The sequence below is a fragment of the Syngnathus floridae genome, chromosome 9 (assembly GCF_059516105.1).
Source record: "Syngnathus floridae isolate MCC-2025c chromosome 9, RoL_Sflo_1.0, whole genome shotgun sequence".
Taxonomy (NCBI): Eukaryota; Metazoa; Chordata; class Actinopteri; order Syngnathiformes; family Syngnathidae; genus Syngnathus; species Syngnathus floridae.
In genome coordinates this window covers 9702458-9720662 of record NC_142421.1, presented here as the reverse complement: position 1 = coordinate 9720662, position 18205 = coordinate 9702458, and the positions used below count along the sequence as shown (strand labels likewise).

Sequence of the window (18205 nt, the reverse complement as noted above, 5' to 3'; positions counted from 1 at the left end):
TGAGAGTCTGCCCCCTACCCAGCTAGCGCGTAGGCGGGGCCTGTGCGATGACGTCATTCAATGACAGCTAGCTGTCAGAAAGTGAGTTCATTCCCCGGACTCGAGAAGACGGACGGTACGCCGTCGAAGGGTCGGTACCCGTTTGCTTATATTTAGCGACAAGAAACGGTGAGACAGAGGAAAGATCAGCCCACCGAGCCCTGCCATGGACGAACAGGCGGGCCCCGGCGTGTTCTTCAACAACAATAACAACTCGGTTTTACCCGGCGCTGGTAAAGGACCTCTGCCTGATGGCGACGCAGGGGAGGCGGCTCGGGCGCAGTACAGTATCCCGGGGATCTTACACTTCCTGCAGCACGAATGGGCCCGCTTCGAAGTGGAGAGGGCACAATGGGACGTGGAGCGTGCTGAATTACAGGTGAAATCCAGCATATTTTGCACACTCAGGACTATTTTTTTGTGACAATCTCGAGGCATAACATAATTCCATTCTGTTTGCGCTTCTGGAAATGATTGTCCTCGTTACTAGGCTAGCTTGTTAGCTTTCGCTTAGGAGCTAAATGCTCTAAGCCCCCCCACCCCCCCATCCTGTTCTGACCGACAGAACGACGGCTGTTTTCGACCTAGTTACTGAATCCACATTGAACTTGCTGTGTGTTAGATGACTGCGTGTATTTATGTGTGTATTCGATAATGGACTTAAATAAAGATGTATTGATTTCCTGTAGCTAAGTGATACTGTTGTTAGCAAGCCATGGCTAACCTAACTGGGCGCCGTACGTCTGCGTTGTTTTTATATGTTCACGAAATGTCGAGAAGATCCTTCAATAAATCCAGGGTTCTATGGTGCATTGGTTATGATGACAAAGTACATATTTAGATGTCGGTCATTTGTTCTGTTAATAGCTTGCGTCTACAAAACGCCACATACCAGACTCCGGAGTCACAATATATCGGATCGGATAGCTACCCCTGCCACTCCCCAGGATCAAGGGGATAAGATAAGATAAACGTTTTAAGATAAATTTCACCGACTATAGATTGCACTTGTTATATCAATTCCACTTTAACTCACTTTAAATATAGCCCATAAAATGAATTCTGAGACCTGGCTAAAAATATGGTTGTCCATGGCGGGGCCCCCCCACAACTACATAGTCGATTTTATATGTCTTCTGACATATTTCTACACGATGATCGGTGAAACATAATGTTTAGGTTGCTTGCCAGTTTGAAAGCAAACCACGTAATTGACTTCCTACAGTAGATTGGCCAATATAGCAGGTTCCAGTTCATGATTGAATTTCAGCTTCATGCTGAAGGTTTTATCCAAGATGTTTATTTCTATTGACACTTCATGTGAGGGGGTTGCACAAAAACAGTGCATTGTAGTCTTGTGGGAGAACTTTCCTCAAATTATGTTGCTCTCTGTGTGGCCACTGCTGTTTTTAACTTCCTGCTTGTCTGCAGCAACAAATCTTGCAAAGCACAGTGAGGTTACCGAATGGCTTGTAGGGTAGTTTGCTTGTGGCGGCAAACTGCCACACAATCAATTTAGAATGTTGGTGTCTTTAATGACTGGTTGATATTCTGGGCATCATCTTAAACTCTGGTTTGTGCAGTGCTGCACACTTAGCACTCCAGCGTTTCGGAGTTCGGTTTTTAGTTAGAATAAAAATATTTAATATTTGGGGGCACAACCCTCACTCGTAATTACTGAATCATTATTTTTTCTTTGTTTTTCAGGGGATTTTTCCCTTTAGTATCTTCCTCAGGAGGTGAAATGCATGCTCTGTTGGGTTAAGGTCTGGTGATTGACTTGGCCAGTCTAAAATCTTCCACTTATTCTTCATGTTTGCTTAACAGCAAATGCAGTTTTCAGTGAAAGCCAAAGCCAAAACCAATCACTATTTAATATATTTAAATATCCTTTCTAAATCCAACACCCGACCGAGCAAGTAGAAACACTCATTGATCACATGTTCCAATAATTTTGCTTGGGTTCAAACAAAACTTGCTCTGTCCTGAGTTGTCCAAGACATCTAGATGTAAATAGCTCAACTTTTTGTCTCGTGCATTTATTTTATCTGAACCCCAAATGTCATCAGTACACTACAGAAACAAAGGAAGCGACCTTGCCGTTCGAATACTTTTAGAAGGCACGTTATATCCACTCACTCTTGTGTACACTTAAGAGTGGATGGGGTTCATATGATTTCTTCTCAAAACCCAAATTACAAATTTGCGTACTAAAGTACATTATTTACTGCCTAACAAAAATGTATGTACAACAATTGAGAAATGTATTATAATTTCTGTCATTATTTGCTTTTAATATATAACTGAGGCTATTTGACACCACAACATGTCTTATTTTTCTTTGTTTGGGCTGAAGGCAAGCCCCGCAGTTTGCAAGAATGCTGCCCAGCAAGCCTGATAGGTCCTGGAAAGATGAAGAGCCACTCCTCTTTAGCCGGGCCGCCCCGAAGCTGACTGTACACTACTGTACATGTCAGCTTCTCAAATTGCAGAGTTGAAAGCAGAGGCTCCTGTCCATTAAGATTAGACTCAAGTCATGTGCTCATAATTAATCACTAAATTGATTTGATAGGTTCAATTGTTTTGTTTGTGGAAGTTTGCATCTCATTTTATTCTCTGGTAGGTTATTTGAAAGTCAAGGATTTATAAAGATATAAATGCAGATAGAAAGTGCAGTATATCATGTCTCTATATTTTTGCTTGTTTGTGGGTTGCTTCATCAATGTCAACGTGTAAGAGATGCTGAGCTCCACGTTCAGTCTACGCGCGCGTGTGTGTAAAAGGATTTAATCAGCACATATTTTCAAACTTCTTTTTAAATTGTCTAAGATACAATTCAACGTTCATAGTTTACCTTAGACAGGTGAAGATGTTTGAAAACACTCTAGAAGTCTCTGTTGGAGCTACCGGAACTAGGACTGGGCATTGCTCAGAATCAACTTTAACAGAACCGAACAGTATTCTTGCTACACGTGTGCGTTTTCTGATGCTTAAGTCTTCTAACACATTTCGCAACAACCATTACTTTTCCTTTAATCGAATTAAAAGGAAGAACACTACCGTACGTGAAGTTGTAATATCGCGTCCGTATCACACAGCAGTTGGAGCCTCGTGGAATGATGAGCACCTTTCTGTAAACTGTGTCTTGTGTACGTTGTTGTGACTGCAAAGCCTCAGTAGCTGGTTGATTTTTGTGGGGATGAGAAAATGATGTTGAAAGGAAGCTCTGCTTTTGTTTATAGGCTTTTGAGGCCAGTCTTGAGGAAATAAGAATATTTTGTTTGTTACCTCCGTATTAAAAAGAATATACATTTTGTAAAAATGTTCATTGCTGACTTTTAAGTCCAGTGAAGATGGAAGGAAGCAATAATTTAGTCACATCAGTCATTCTTATTTTGATAAAATGGGATACACGATTTTTGTCAAGATTGTCACATTATTTAAATCACATTTCTGAGGTCCTTGACATCCTCTTTGGATCTATGGGCAGAAAATAAACTCCTGTACTTGATGGTCCTTGACATCCTCTTTGGATCTATGGGCAGAAAATAAACTCCTGTACTTGATGACCCTCAACAGCCTTCTAGTTATGGGGAAATCCCTGCTCCATGGTATATATCTCTTTGCCTGAACAATCTGTCAGCTTCCATAATTTGACACCCTGAGAAGGTTGAAGGTGACTCACGGTGTGAGATGGCTCCCAGTGTGTGTAGTGTGAAACATGAAGCCTATTTGAAATGCCAATCTTATTCCAAAAAAGGAAAACAACTCGGTGTGTTTATGGTCAGAGATTGTCAGTAACAACTGCAGGTAGCTGCAGATAAGATTAGTATGAGTGAGCCACGATTAAAACGCTTATTAGAATGCTCTTAAGTTGACTTACTGTTAAGGCATAAAGCTGGCCAGTTTGGCTCGACAGCGCAGGAAAAACAAGCACTGTGCCAAGCTCAAACACAGGCTTGCACTTCACTGTGGCATTCAAAAATGGCTTGTCACCGACGTTCCTTGGTCAACTCAATATTTTGGTTCACTACGCAGGCCATTGTTATTTTTACTTTCCAGTATTTGCATCAGCTTGGGAAAGTGCAAACAAGCAAAATTTCAAAAGTTGTGATTATCCGAAGTCAGACTACTTATGTTCTTTCTCACGTAAGCAGGCCACAAACTCATAGCTTTAAGGCTTCATTAGAGTTACCACATAGCGGTTGTTGCAATGACAAATAGCCACTGTGGACAAATAACAATGAATCCTATAAAATATCATTTTTAAAGCCAGTTTCTTTGAGCTTAACTGTACACACTGGGCGTAGTTTCTCTGATAAAAAGTAAGAATTTATTTCCTTGCCGCAGTGAATCCCGAGTCTCCTCGTGCTCCAAAATGATTTGTCAACCTCTACGGTGGCGGCTGCATGAGAGTAAAATGTATGCCAAACAGTCTCATGAAGTGTAGTGAAGCTGTTAGACATGCTGAAAGGTAATCCAAATAGTGATGGGCTTCTCTGTTCGGCCATCAACCATGATTTGTTTTGATCATTTTTGAGTAGGTACTTGTATTATGTATAGTGCTGTTGAGCACTTTTGACAAACGTGTGAATTATTTTCTTGCTCTCGATCAGTTCCATTCGACAAGACATGTTTGTATAACCAAGTACAGCACACAGCCTCCAGCTGTGCAATTGCATTACAATGTTATTATTAAATATAGATATTCTTTTGCTCTGGATCTGAATTGTGATGGAGATGATAGTTTTTTTTTTTTTAATCCCCACTCTGACTACAGATGACTGTGAATCTCACACATAGCAACAGTATTAGAATGTTGTTTTTTCCAAAGAGAGTGTAGCTGTGTTGTTCTGAAGCCTAAATTTCCCCAAATGACATTAATATTGCTTTTATTCATATCAGAAATGTTAACTTTGTTGATGATGTTTTGTTTTGATTTATTCCCAAAGAAATTCCTGGTCGATCCCAGCTGGAATGAGTGTGTTTACTACTGATAGATGCCTCGCACCTGTCTTGCTTCTGGAGTTCTGCAGTTTTTTCCACCCTTGTTGCTGTCAGTGTGATGGAATGTGTGGAATGTACTTGGCGAATTATCAGGTCAACCATCATGTTGATCGTGGTGTTGTGGTGGGCTGCTGTGAATTAACTGCACTCAACCAAAGAAAGCCTGTTTGCATTGTAAATATGGGATTTACACCAGCCCCTGTTCCTCCTCTGGTCGCAAAGGGTCACCATGTGTGGAAGCCCCGTGGCTATATGAGGAGTCTTGTGAAATCCTGTAAAATGGAGTAAACCAAAGCCTTATCAATTCACTGTGTTGACTGCGTCGAGCTTGATCAGTGGATTCTTTGTCAGTATAGTCCTTATTGCTAGTCTCACTTGTGTCTGGAACTAAGAAAAATATAAAATAAAATAATAATAATGATAAAAATAATATTAATAAAAAGTATATATTGCTATAGGTGTCAAAATCAACAGCTAACTGAATATCACATTAATGTATTTTAATAACTAAGTAATCATTTAAGGACCATTGTTTGACTTAAAATGGTCCAGCTCCTCTGGATTCAGCCTCGACAGTAATGATTCTCTGATTTAATGTAGTTCTCATAAAAGCAAATTGATTATCTTTTATGTTTAATCAAATAGTCATTTGCATATTTACTTTGGTGACCAAACCAGTTACTGAATTAGTTTCAAAAAGGATCATGAGTACAACATCAATCCCTCTCTCATGTGAGATTAATTGTGAGGCACCTTTATACAAAATACCAGTTTATCTGATTTATCTCTGGAATGATACACAGATTCTAAAAATATTTGATTGTGACAGCCTTAATAATGACCAATTTGCCGGATTAAGATTGACATGCAAAAGTGGAGACTCCTGTTCCTGTCTTGTCCTAGCAGGATTATCTGTGTTCTATCTTGTGTTCATCTGTAGCCATTAGCCTATCACCATGCCCTCCTTTGACTTCCCCCAAACACTCTAGATGCCCCATCCTCATGTCCCTCGCTCGGGCACACTGAGGAGCTCTTATCCCGCAGCCCAATAATGCAGTCATTGTGAGGCCAGGATTAAATGCTTCCTGTGTCTCTTAACAGCCTTCGTTGACTCATTACATTCCTCCTAAGGTTAATGTTTGATCAGGGTGTAGATGGTAAGCCAGGGATTCACAGAGCTTCACTCTTCTCACTCTCTAGCACCACAGAACACCAGCCAGGAGTCTTCGTACAAGTGCTTTAATGGAGATAACGAGGCGAACGTTTCTACAATTTCTTTGTAATCACATTCAGGCTGACATGAAGTGACAATCGGTGACATGGTTGTTGTTTGTGTAGGATGCATTTGAATGCATCTATCCAGCTCATTGTGAAGGAACTGCAGACAGAGTGGTCGATTTTATATGTTGCTTCTGAAGATCAGTTGTTGATATTTAGGAATGGAAAGTCTAAATTTAGTATTGTTTTAGGAAAAATAACTGCCACAGTGCAGTTGTTGGTATGTATGCACAGAGCTGGGGATGTTTAGAATGCTGCTTCCAATGTGAGGCCAACTGAAGTGCAGTCATGACTCATTGTTGCGGGCTACAGTAGCTCCGCTTGCTATTCGTGTGAACTCGTCATCCAGCCCACTCAAACTCACACCGCCCTCTGCATATAGATTCCAATGCAGAAATTCTAGTTCGTTTCCTCTAGGAAGTTAACACCAAGCTAACGAAAAATCGACAATTTCACATTCTGATTTTGCTTCACAATTTTTTTCCTGTCAATTTTTTTTTTCCGAAATGCTTCATGATCATGGCATCTATGTTTTCTTGAGCATAAAGCTGCACCTAAACTTAAGTCCACTTTGTGAGTGTGTGAAAGGTTGCAGACCAATCTATGTCAGCAACCCTACCTCTTTAAAAGAGATTCTTAATGTAGAGTGAAAATATTTTGAGGGAGCGTTGTGTCGGAGTGTGAGTAGGTAAGGCGTATTATTTCCCATCCTGCCACACATATTGATTTGACATTGTACTATTTTAGTCTCAACAAAAGCAGCTGCTCTCAGATGTGCTGTCTTTATTCCAAGAAAGAACATTTTATGACGATGATGCGAGCAAATAAAAATAAAAAAAAGCCTCTTTTTATAGACATATTGCAAATTTGCTACCCACTCCTTTAAAACGTCACCTATCTTTGTATTTTCAGGCACAGATCGCCTTCCTACAAGGAGAACGGAAAGGCCAGGAAAATCTCAAGAAAGACCTTGTGAGGAGGATCAAAATGTTGGAGTATGCGCTGAAGCAAGAGAGGTGAGTGCCATCACTATTGAGACTTTATTTTGCTAAGAAAATACCTTTGTGTGCATTTTAAGAGCCCATGCAGTCAAAGGTCATTCACATTAAACATATACAAGCACAATGTCAGCAGAATCAGATGTGGTGTGAGATTCTCCTGGGTTTAGCTGTCTGGTGTCTTGGGGAACATGTTGGCAAAAAGGTCCACGTTGGAATTTTAACGTGCTAAAAAAATGAGGGCAAGAATGGAGAATTCCTTCTTCAGACGAAATGAGGTCAGCGCCATAGCTTTCTCTTGTTGGAAGGATTTTGTTTTCGTTTCGTTTGTGCACCAGCTTGTCATACTCTCACTCCTCCTCCTCATTTATTCATCCAACTTTTTCAGTGTTCGGAACATCAGATACTACTTTTGGAACTGTATGAGTTAGAGGCCATTTTTTTTAATGACTGCACCGCTTTTTTAATTTTTTTTTTTTTTTTTTTTTTGAGCCAACCTACTGCGATCTCAGAGCACAGGGGGTCAAAGACAGTGTGTTTAAAACAAACCCTTATATTATATTTACTTATGTCTGCCTAGACAGGAGATAATTAGGCAGTCTCTCAGTGTTGACCAGGCCACATTTGTGATCTTATTAGCAAGTGCTCTTGACCACCTCAAGTTGTTGACTCGAGCTGTTGGGTGTGTGAATCATACCGTCGTGAGTGTCAACAGTTTACAAAGAACTGAGAGAGTTGCTCTGATTTCCTCTCAGGTGTCACTTACACTTTGCCTTCCTTTTCAGTGTGAGGAATTCCACTGGCCAATCTTTCACGCCTGGGATTGTCCTGTAGCTCTTTTTAATGCGTATTCATCTACTTTTCCCTTGCGAGAGAGCACACGACTGCCTCAGGAGCGATGCTTGTAACCCAGAATTACTACCGCTGGTTGCTAAGCAACCACTCACATCACCACGAACATCTTAAAAGCAGTGTGAGATTTTCATGAGGGGAGCTTCTTCTGGATGGGGGCTGGAGTCACGAGCTGCAGCCGTGTGAATTGAAAGGTGTTAGTGTACGCTTTGTACTGATACATTTGGATCTGCTTGTAATGAGAGGGGTTTTATTCTTTCATTATCACTTTGTCGACGAAGCATGTAATTATACTAGTAAATTGATTAATTAAAGAGTTGCACCTATGTGACAACTAGTAGTATTGCCTTTCATACAATAATTAAAATGTTGTTATTTGATGGTCTGAAAATTCATGTGAAGATGTAAAATACACTGACTTCATGCAATTTTGTCTTGTCAACCATGTTTATTTACCTGTACACGCTTGTATTTGTTTGACTTACAGAGCAAAGTACCATAAGTTAAAATATGGGACAGAGTTAAATCAAGGTGACGTGAAACCTCCAAGCTACGATTCCGGTAAGTTTGCAGTCACCTCCACCTGCTCGTCTGAATTACTGTTATTGTTGTGCTCACATACTTTGCGTGACATCACCGGTTTGCTCGTCAAAGCCTCATTCTTGTCAGATCTTGTTTGCCTCCATAGTTTCCCTATGTTCTGTCTTGACAAATGAACTGGTTTATTCCATTGTGAAAATCGTGCTCTGTGAAAACAATGTCTAAACTACTCTTCCAATGCAGAATATTTTGAATTTCTTGCAGCGATGTAACAGAAAAGCAGTGTAAAAAAATAACACAGACTACTACTGTTTAAACTCTACACCCTTTATTTTATTTTGAACCTCAATAAATGAAACTTCATTAACCAACACATATCAAAACTTACAATATTGTGAGGCAGACAGGCTAACCTTTATTTGACTGGTACCCACCTGCGACTTATTTCTGCAAAGTAGCTGAAAGGTCAGGACTCTTTCACATCAGCATGCTAATTAAAATGCGGTAGCCCTTAAAGCTTTGTTTCCACAGTGTAAACAGAAAAAATAACTTTGTAGCATTCTATTAGTGTAATAGAGTTGGTGGGTGTTTTGAATGGTTTGTAATGTTCAAGTATTTTTCCATCAAATCGTATTTGGACGATTCCTCTCCGATATCCTCATCTATTTTTACGAGGACTGTTCAAAGCTCCCAAGCCCTTGAAGTGTTGATGCAAGGCAGGAGGTGAGGGAAGACTTGTGAGGTGGTGAGGGTGGGTGGCGAGGCCTGAAAAGAGTGGGAAGTGTTGCTCATATGGTGACACGGCTGCCAATCGCTCACCTTCTGACATGTGACCCGCTTCTTTAGCAACTAGCAATATTTGACGCCACAACTCCGGCCACTGTGACACACTTGATTCAGCACCATCCAAGCGTTTATTAACATGCGTCTGGCCCATGCTAGAGTCCCAAGTGACTCACAAGTGGAGCGTAAACGTAGATGAATATGACTCTGAGCTTCGGCGACATAGTGAATGTGAGCGGTTCGGGATGGAGCCTTGATCAAGCATCCATATTAAGAAGTATATATACTAATAATCATTATTATTCAAAATAACTACAATCGCAAATAAATCAATATTTCAAAAAAAATTTCATTGACACCTGTAAGTAACCGAAAGCTGAATGTGTGTCTCTTCTCCTTCAGACGATACGAATGAGAACGACACTTCTGGCTCGCTGAACAATCAGCTGTCCTGGAAACAAGGCCGGCAGCTCCTCAGGCAGTAAGAACACATATCTTTAGATTTTCCTCGTAAACATTTCTTTATTTAGCTACAAAACACACATGATGTGTGACTTGAATTGCCCGGCTGTTCGGAATGCTTCCTGGTGCATATCGTATGGCTGACTTCATGCAAATTGCAGTTGGCGCATGATGGCGCACTTCTTTGTCAGCAGTGTTGAGGACCCAAAAGCGTGGACGGGAGCTCCCTCACATGGGCAGCATCAGTTATTACCTGCTCTTTCTTTTTAATAACCTGATTTAAGTGTTGTTATTGTGAACTTGAAAAAAAGTTTATCTGATCAAATCTTTCAATATGACAAAAATGACATTGTCACATGAAATAACGATGCATTGCAATGTGGCCCAGGTTAAAATTGAACACGGAAAACTCAATTCAACGCAATTATTACTTTTTGTGGCCAAATATCTGTTTATAAAATTTCACCTCATTATACCTTATATCATTTTGTAAGTGATACTCTTTGGTTCATGCCTATTATGTGGCCCCTTAGCTGAGGAAAATGTGATCAATTCAGTGCACCGCAGCCTCTCATATCATTTGCTTTACATCCTGGCAGCCCAGATTTCTTGATGAACAAAGTCCTAATTTCGGCTGAGTTATTTTGCCTAAAATGCTTTTAATCCAATTTGTGCTCGCTGATGAGGCAAGAGTAGCAAGAATCTCTTTCTGCATCTTTGATCACGTTTATGTCCCTGCAGTACGTCTCTAATCCCCCAAGACATGTTTTTTTTATGCAACACTATCAATTCAATCATCCTTGTTCAAGTTTGCCTGCAACTCAAACAACCCATTTGTCATTTTCTAGGTACCTGCAGGAGGTGGGTTACACCGACACCATCTTAGATGTGAAGTCGCAACGTGTCCGAGCGCTGCTAGGACTAGCCGGCGATGGAAGCGCAAAGACGGTTGAACGTATGAGTACGGAGCCTTTAGTGAATGGGACAGACACGTCAACAAAGGGCATGGGGACTAGAGGGTAAGTAACAACCTCAGTTAAATGAATAGCAAGCTCCTAGATACGGATGACTTGCTTGTAAATCACATTGTAAAGCAGTCCAACTCTTATTGCAGCCGTGAGTTTATGGATGTATTCATACTCAACAGGAAAGCTGAGCTCTCAGACACAAGCGCCGTGCTGGAGGCCTTCAAGTTCATCGAGAATGCGGCAGCTGAGTTCAGTGATGACGATGACGAAGAGGACAGTGAGGGGAAGGACAGGACTAACGTGGAGTCCAGAACGGTAAAATAAAAGCCTACTATCACTTTATAAATGGTTTTATATCTTGACGATTCATGTTCCTGCATGCTCTCTCCAGATTATTAGGAAGAAGCCATCATCATCATCAACGCCGCCAGCCAGTATGGACATTAGTGAGGACCCCGACACAGAGGATGCCCTCAAGGGCTTTGATTTCTTATCAAGTCCTGATGAGATGGACATCTCACCAGAGTGCAGAGGCACAGGGGATGGCACTGACTGGGGTGAGTCTGCTGAAACTGGTAGCGTTTTGAACAAAACGAAAACACATCAGCAAGCAGGTTTTAGAAAACAGCTTTCTAATTTGACTGTAAATGTGATTTATTGTTTTTCCTAACACTTTTCATTCATTTGTCTTGTGTACATAAATCACAACCTATGGAGTTAATATCATATTGTCCGATGTCATCCACTCTGTGTTCCCGAAGCTAGCCTGTGACTAGAATTTCTCACATCTTGTGTGTTTAATCAGTCTAATGTTTGTCTTCCACCGGTCCTCAGATTAAAGCCAGAAAAAAATGGGCTCAATAATATACTGAGCTGTTTCTTTGTAATGGGGTCCTGGGTTGTGCCAGTGTTTGGGATTTTGTGGCGTTTCAGCATGCTTGCAACCAAAACTGTCTTAAAAGAGCAGCTATAGGACATCTGAATTTCACACATGTATGGAAACACTGAACAGTGTGCAATTTTGACATCATTTCTGGGCTGCACAGTATCATAATTGCCTGGGAGAGGTCTGTGGAAATGCAGAGTTAATCCTAACCAAATGCAAATTTTTAGTTTGAAGTGTGTCTGCTTGTTGCGCCTTATCAATCCTACACGCTGGCATCCAATTAATAGTAATAAGAAAATATCCTTTTGTTCATTGTTTCGCTGGGATCCAATTAATAATTGAAAAAATATCCTTTTGTGACAGATGTCTTTATGATAGGAAACTTTAAATATTCAAATTAGAACATGCAAAGAATACTAAACAGTCTCTCTGAAATGCGTGAAGTCTTTCAAAGAAAAGACGTTCATGCTGTCTACTGTGAACCCTTGAGAAACCTTCACATTAGGAGCAAATGGAGAGACGGCTCTGTAGCTCTCCCACCCTGCCAGGCCTTTTAAGGCTCACCACTTGGCAGTTCCTCAGCAGCCTCTCCGTTTGGTTTTGTCCCCCCTGTGTAGACAAGAACGAGCACGGTCCCATTTCTGAGGCCTGGGACGTGGACCCGGGCTTGATAACCAAACTCAAGGAGCAGTACAGAAAGGAGCGCAAGGGGAAAAAAGGGGTGAAGAGTAAGTCCTGCCAGGCGTCGCTGCCTCCCTTCGTCTCTCTTTGTAGAGTCTCACTTCCTTGAGTTCATTCGAAAAGCTCCAGTCAAATGCCCTTTACTTGGCTTTGCTCTGACCTATTCTTGTCTGTCATTTCATCTTGAATGCTTTCTGTTCTTTGTGCCGCATACTCCATATTTGTCCCTTTTCCTTTTACTGGCTTGCTGCATGCTGTACCGCCCGCTCTAATGTCACAGATATCACAGAGCAATATGAAAGGTGGTCCATTTTAGGATCAAGTCATTTCCCCAGCCTGTTTGTGTCAGCGCTGCTTTCCGCAGTGATCATACTGTTATTATCGCTATTGCCACCATCTTGGTCTGTCAGCCTTGATGCTTCTGTAATAGTTGCAGCACTTGACAATTGTCTCAAACGGCTCTTAGAGAAACGCACTTAAGTCGTCATAGTCTACTTCACTCGACAGTTTTTTTTTCTCGCCTTGATTGAATAAGGAAATTAAGGCCATTCTCGTTCTACTTCATTTCATTCGATGCTGCTTTTATAACTTGTCTGCTTTCAGTACAGATTAGTTTTACTCTTCACTCTGTGGCCAAGGTCAAAGTAAGTAGATGTAGTTTTAGGTCGGGCTTCAGAGTGTTGCTTTGTGTGGTACAATGACAAGGTGTATTGTGCATTTTTTCAGAATTATCAGATATTTTGATCACATGGTTTTGACACAAAATTATATCACATTAGACATACCTTATTTCATACCCGTATTGAAGGGGCAGCCCTGTCCTCCGCAAGTGAATGCTTTTTCGCCTGCCCTATATGCTGATGGGCCAATGGCTGGTATGGATTCCATTACCATGATGATCATGGTGAGGCGAGTGGGCTGAAATAGGCCAGCTGCTTCTACTTGTGGAAGTGGAGCCCTGAGTGTGTCTGTTTGTGGACAGCAAGCGTAAAGACGATAGATAGATGGATAGATGGATAGATGGATAGATAGATTTGTCACTATGTAAATTAGCTCCACGATAAAGTCGTCTGATGGAAATTGAGAAAAGTACACCCAAGACTCATTTTCAGAGATTGCCAGATAATAAAATCTTTACTCGTTGTTTAATTACAACACTTGATGTTTGGGCAGATACTCCTGAGGCCCAATATACTTAATACAAAAGAAATTTAAAAGTAAATTGTTTTCTAGTATGTGCCCATGAATTAAAATGTAAGTCAGTATTGCTTTTGACCCCCATCCACACAAGTCTGCATTTAATGTCAAAAGAACATCAACCACCTTTTTTTCCCATCTGTGCTGCTGACCTCCATTCTATCCCATGTATCTTTTCTGCATCCCTTATTTTGATTGCTTTTCGATGCTACGTTTCCATTCTTTTCATGTTTTGTCTCTTAATCTTTTTGATGGGATGCTTTCAACAGGACCCAATCGGGCCAATCTCCAGGACATGCTGGCTAATCTGAGAGATGCTGAGGACGTGTCCCACATGCAGCCTCCATCCGCCACCCAATCCCGATCCAACGTTGTACGCTTCAACGAGGTCGACGGCAGTCGAACAGATGAAGGTCAGCGAGTCTTTTAGTTTCTACCTGCCAAATATGCCTTAGCCTGCCTGTAATTGTCTACACCGTTGTGATGACTCGAGCTCTGTGTTTATTTCTAGTGGAAGCGCTGACCTTCCCGCCCACCTCAGGGAAGTCGTTCATTATGGGCTCCGATGAGGCCATGGAGAGTGAGTTGGGCCTGGGCGAGCTGGCCGGGCTCACTGTTGCCAATGAGGCCGACAGCCTGGCGTACGATGTGAGTAGGAGGGAGCCAAAAATCCCACAAGGCCATCATTCTGGTCACAACTATTTCTGAGCATTTGATGATTGGAGCTTAGAGTGTATCTGGCCATGTTTCTCTAACATAGAATTCATATATATAGCCAGTTTTCAGATACATCACAAGCTTCTACTTTTCCTTTAGTTTTGATATTGCATCTATAAACGTTCCTGACTAGAGACTCTTTCCTCAGATTGGCAACAATAAAGATGCAATGAGAAAAACCTGGAATCCTAAATTTACCCTGCGGAGCCATTTTGACGCAATTCGAGCGCTGACCTTCCATCCTGTTGAGCCTGTCCTTGTCACTGCCTCAGAGGATCACACCCTCAAGATGTGGAATCTTCAAAAGACAACTCCAGCCAAAAAGTAGGAGAACATGACACATTGGAGAAAGACACTCTTGTATCTGTGAAGATGCTTGCTTTCCATTGGGTTGACATCTGCCGGGAATTGTTCTCACTCATCAAAGTGATTTCGCAGCACAGCTCTGCCACACTCCCACGCGCTGTCTACTGGGAGTCATTCAGAGTAAACACTTCTGGATCAGTACAACTTGTTAAGCTACACTTTTATAATGTCAAGAGATGCCGGCCCTATCATCGACTTTCAGGAACATTCTGGATATTTTGTTTGGAACATTTTGTTTTTGACATGTACATTGTAACATTGAGAATGTTATTTGTACATCACAAAATTGAAAATCAAAAGGCAGTACTCTCGCAAACAAATACTGCAACATTACAGATTTCCCAATATACTTTGTCTTAGAGCCCTTCCTCTTGGCTGATGTACATATCTGATAGGATATTGATTCATTTCCCATCTCTTCTCTGTTAAATGCTGCCAAACTGGAACTTGGCATCTCTGAATGTCCTACAAGTGAATGTCACAGTTGTAGCGTGTGGTGATCAAATGTTTTTTGTCCACAGGAGTACATCTTTAGATGTGGAGCCAATCTACACCTTCAGGGCCCACAGGTACAAATAGTGCTGTTAAACAAAATCATGTTTTTAGTCTTGCCTGACAAACACTTTAACGTCTGATCATACTGGAACTCACAGGGGGGCTGTGTTGAGTGTGGTCATGAGCAGCTCCGGGGAGCAGTGCTTTAGCGGCGGGGTGGACGGCACCATCCAATGCTGGAACATGCCCAACCCCAACATTGACCCCTACGATTCCTACGGTAACGCAGGGATGAAATTTTTTAGAAAATAAATTAATACGAGAATGGAATTTAGTGATTGATTGAGTTTGTGGTGTGTGATAGACTCATCAGTGCTGCGTGGGGAGCTGTGTGGACACACAGACTCCATTTGGGGCTTAGTGTACAGCAACGCACACCAGCGCCTCCTTTCCTGCTCGGCTGATGGGACTGTGAGACTGTGGGACGCCAACAATATTTCCCCCGCTCTCACAGTGTTCAACGAAAATAAGAGTAATCATTCAAAATCCCGTAATTGTGAGTTATCCACAGTGACTGACTGCTTTTGTGTAACCCATGGCTGCTTATGTTTGTATCAGAGATGGGAGTGCCCTCCTCAGTGGACCTGGTGTGTAGTGAACCAGCTCACTTGGTCACATCCTTTACCAGCGGGGAGATTGGCCTCTTCAACATGGAGACGAGTCAACTTGTCCTCAGCCTGGAGTCCAATTCGGAGCAAGGTCTGTTTGGAAATGCTATTAATGCGCTTTATTTACATCAATTATGTTTTTATTATAATGATATTCATTCTAAAAAATATTTTATAGTCTCAAACAATTAAAGAATGCTTAATAGGAAACATTGTGTTTGTTTACACATGCATATTTCTAGTTCTACCTGATTGCATCATTGTGTTGTTCGCGCTCATTCAGGTCCTCCCATTCACATCAACAAGATCCTCAGCCACCCCACGCTCCCCATCACCATCACAGCACAGGAGGACAGACACATCAAATTCTACGACAACAACACTGGCAAACTGATACACTCCATGGTGGCACACCTGGATGCCGTCACCAGCTTAGCTGTGGACCCAAATGGATTGTATCTCATGTCGGGCAGTAAGTGTCCAAATTAGCGCAGAACAGGAAAATCACATTCAGATTATATTTCACTTAACGTCCAGGGATGATATTTTGAACACTGCTCAATCAGGATACAGTGCAGATGCACACCATCACAACTGCAATGAAATGCTTGTATTTGTTTGCTTAAAAATCCTGAGTATAGCAATTGGTGCAAACAATGACCCATAGGTGTTCTATGTATTGAGTGGTAGTTCACATATTTGAATGAACACGTGCAGTTTCTCTGATCTGCTTCTCTTGCTTCTGACAACTATTTATCCAGGTCACGACTGCTCCATCCGCTTGTGGAACCTGGAGAGTAAAACCTGCATCCAGGAATTTACGGCTCACCGAAAGAAGTTTGAGGAATCCATTCATGATGTGGCTTTTCATCCCTCCAAATGCTACATCGCGAGCGCCGGGTCAGACGCTCTGGCTAAGGTGTTCGTATGACGCAGTGTGACATCTCTCCCCATAGCCCCCTCCCCCGAATCCGCCTCCACTGATCAGGGACCAATTGAGGCACCGGAAGGGAATTGACCTTCAGGCATGGGTCCAAAGTCACCCTCTACCGCCCGCCCATTGGTTTCCCATCGGACCGGCAGACACTGTTGCTGCTAACAGGCCAGGGATCTCCACATGAAGGTCAGGCTGGGAGAACTGTCCTCCTGCCCTCCCCCTCATCTAGCATCCAGGCAGGCCTGGGTGTGACCGCTTGCAGCAACTCAGACTTCACCTCCACAGCCAGGAGGCTCAGGACAAGTGTGAAAATAAGTGAGGAGTCAAGAAACACGGTTCCGAGCCGCTTTTCAGCCCCGCCCGCACCCCTCAGGCCCTCTCCTCCCCATCAACAGACCAGACCCGCTACAAGATCAGGTTTTGTGTTGTCGGTCAAGATTCACTTCCCCTTCGCTTTTCGGACTGACTCTGCTTGCTGGCCTGCCTTGATTTTCCTTTTTAAAACACTTGTTGACAAATGTGCCTTTGCTTTAAAAGGCCTTGGAAATGTTATTTTAACAAGCTTGTTTTGGGGGAGTGGGGAGGGAGGGACCGACTGAGAAACGGATCTGGTTGACAGTGTTGCTCATTTGGGTGTAAAATGACAAATGCTTATAATAAACAAACTATATATTCAGTCTTAAAATTAACTGTGTAGTGTGAATTGAGTGCTCCTTTTTGATAAATGTATTTGGGGAATCAGTTTTGTGCTTTTCCAGGCAAAGCTGGTAGTGTGACGCAGAGCAGATGCATTATATGGTCTGTTTGTTAGATTATTGTACACTTGATAAGTAAGATTAGCGTACAAATATGTGTCTAAAGTAAACCATTTTGGTTATACTATTACAATTCAAAGTTGGTTATTGGTGTTCATTTTAGAAATAACTAATTGATTTTGGCCAGTTTACTCTTGTTCCAATTAAATGGCTTGTACTGTTTGTAGTTCCCTCTCCCCACCGGACATGCTTGATTACAACGTGATGTGTCATGTCCACGTATTGACAGTAGTCCAGTGTTTAGCAGGAACTTAGTGCAGTACTTTTGACATAACACGTTCACCATCTAACACAGAATGATCTGACGTTTCCTGCAACTTCTAATCCTACTGTAAACTGCGAAGAGACGTTCCGAGGGTTTGAATCAAATAACGGGAGAGTGCAGTGTCCAACGAGCCATTTTCTCATTCACTGGTTTGTAAATCAAAGCAATGTTCAAAAATAAAACCTGCTGTAAACTATTAACTTGGCTCTGATATCAGTCATGTTTATGCTTGCTTATAAAACACATTTCCC

The 18205-nt window shown here is 41.9% G+C and overlaps 1 protein-coding gene across 1 annotated transcript; it reads left to right on the top strand.

Annotated features, from left to right (window-relative positions):
• The first annotated feature begins 165 nt into the window (after positions 1–165).
• On the top strand, positions 166–18154 carry strn (striatin, calmodulin binding protein). Its single transcript, XM_088385587.1, has 17 exons — positions 166–418; positions 7237–7340; positions 8662–8735; positions 9900–9978; positions 10808–10978; positions 11107–11242; positions 11319–11484; positions 12431–12541; positions 13961–14104; positions 14203–14339; positions 14557–14732; positions 15296–15343; positions 15428–15549; positions 15634–15801; positions 15888–16028; positions 16221–16409; positions 16699–18154. The coding sequence occupies exons 1-17, from the start codon at positions 206–208 to the stop codon at positions 16866–16868; spliced, it is 2349 nt and encodes a 782-aa protein (XP_088241713.1). The 5' UTR covers positions 166–205; the 3' UTR covers positions 16869–18154.
• Positions 18155–18205: the final 51 nt, after the last annotated feature.

Excerpts from the sequence above, each read along its gene's own strand:
- strn (XM_088385587.1), top strand. The coding sequence starts at position 206 with ATGGACGAACAGGCGGGCCCCGGCGTGTTCTTCAACAACAATAACAAC. Across the intron at positions 10,979-11,106 it reads AAGGGCATGGGGACTAGAGG|GAAAGCTGAGCTCTCAGACA; the intron begins GTAAGTAACAAC and ends CATACTCAACAG. Across the intron at positions 15,344-15,427 it reads TACACCTTCAGGGCCCACAG|GGGGGCTGTGTTGAGTGTGG; the intron begins GTACAAATAGTG and ends TGGAACTCACAG.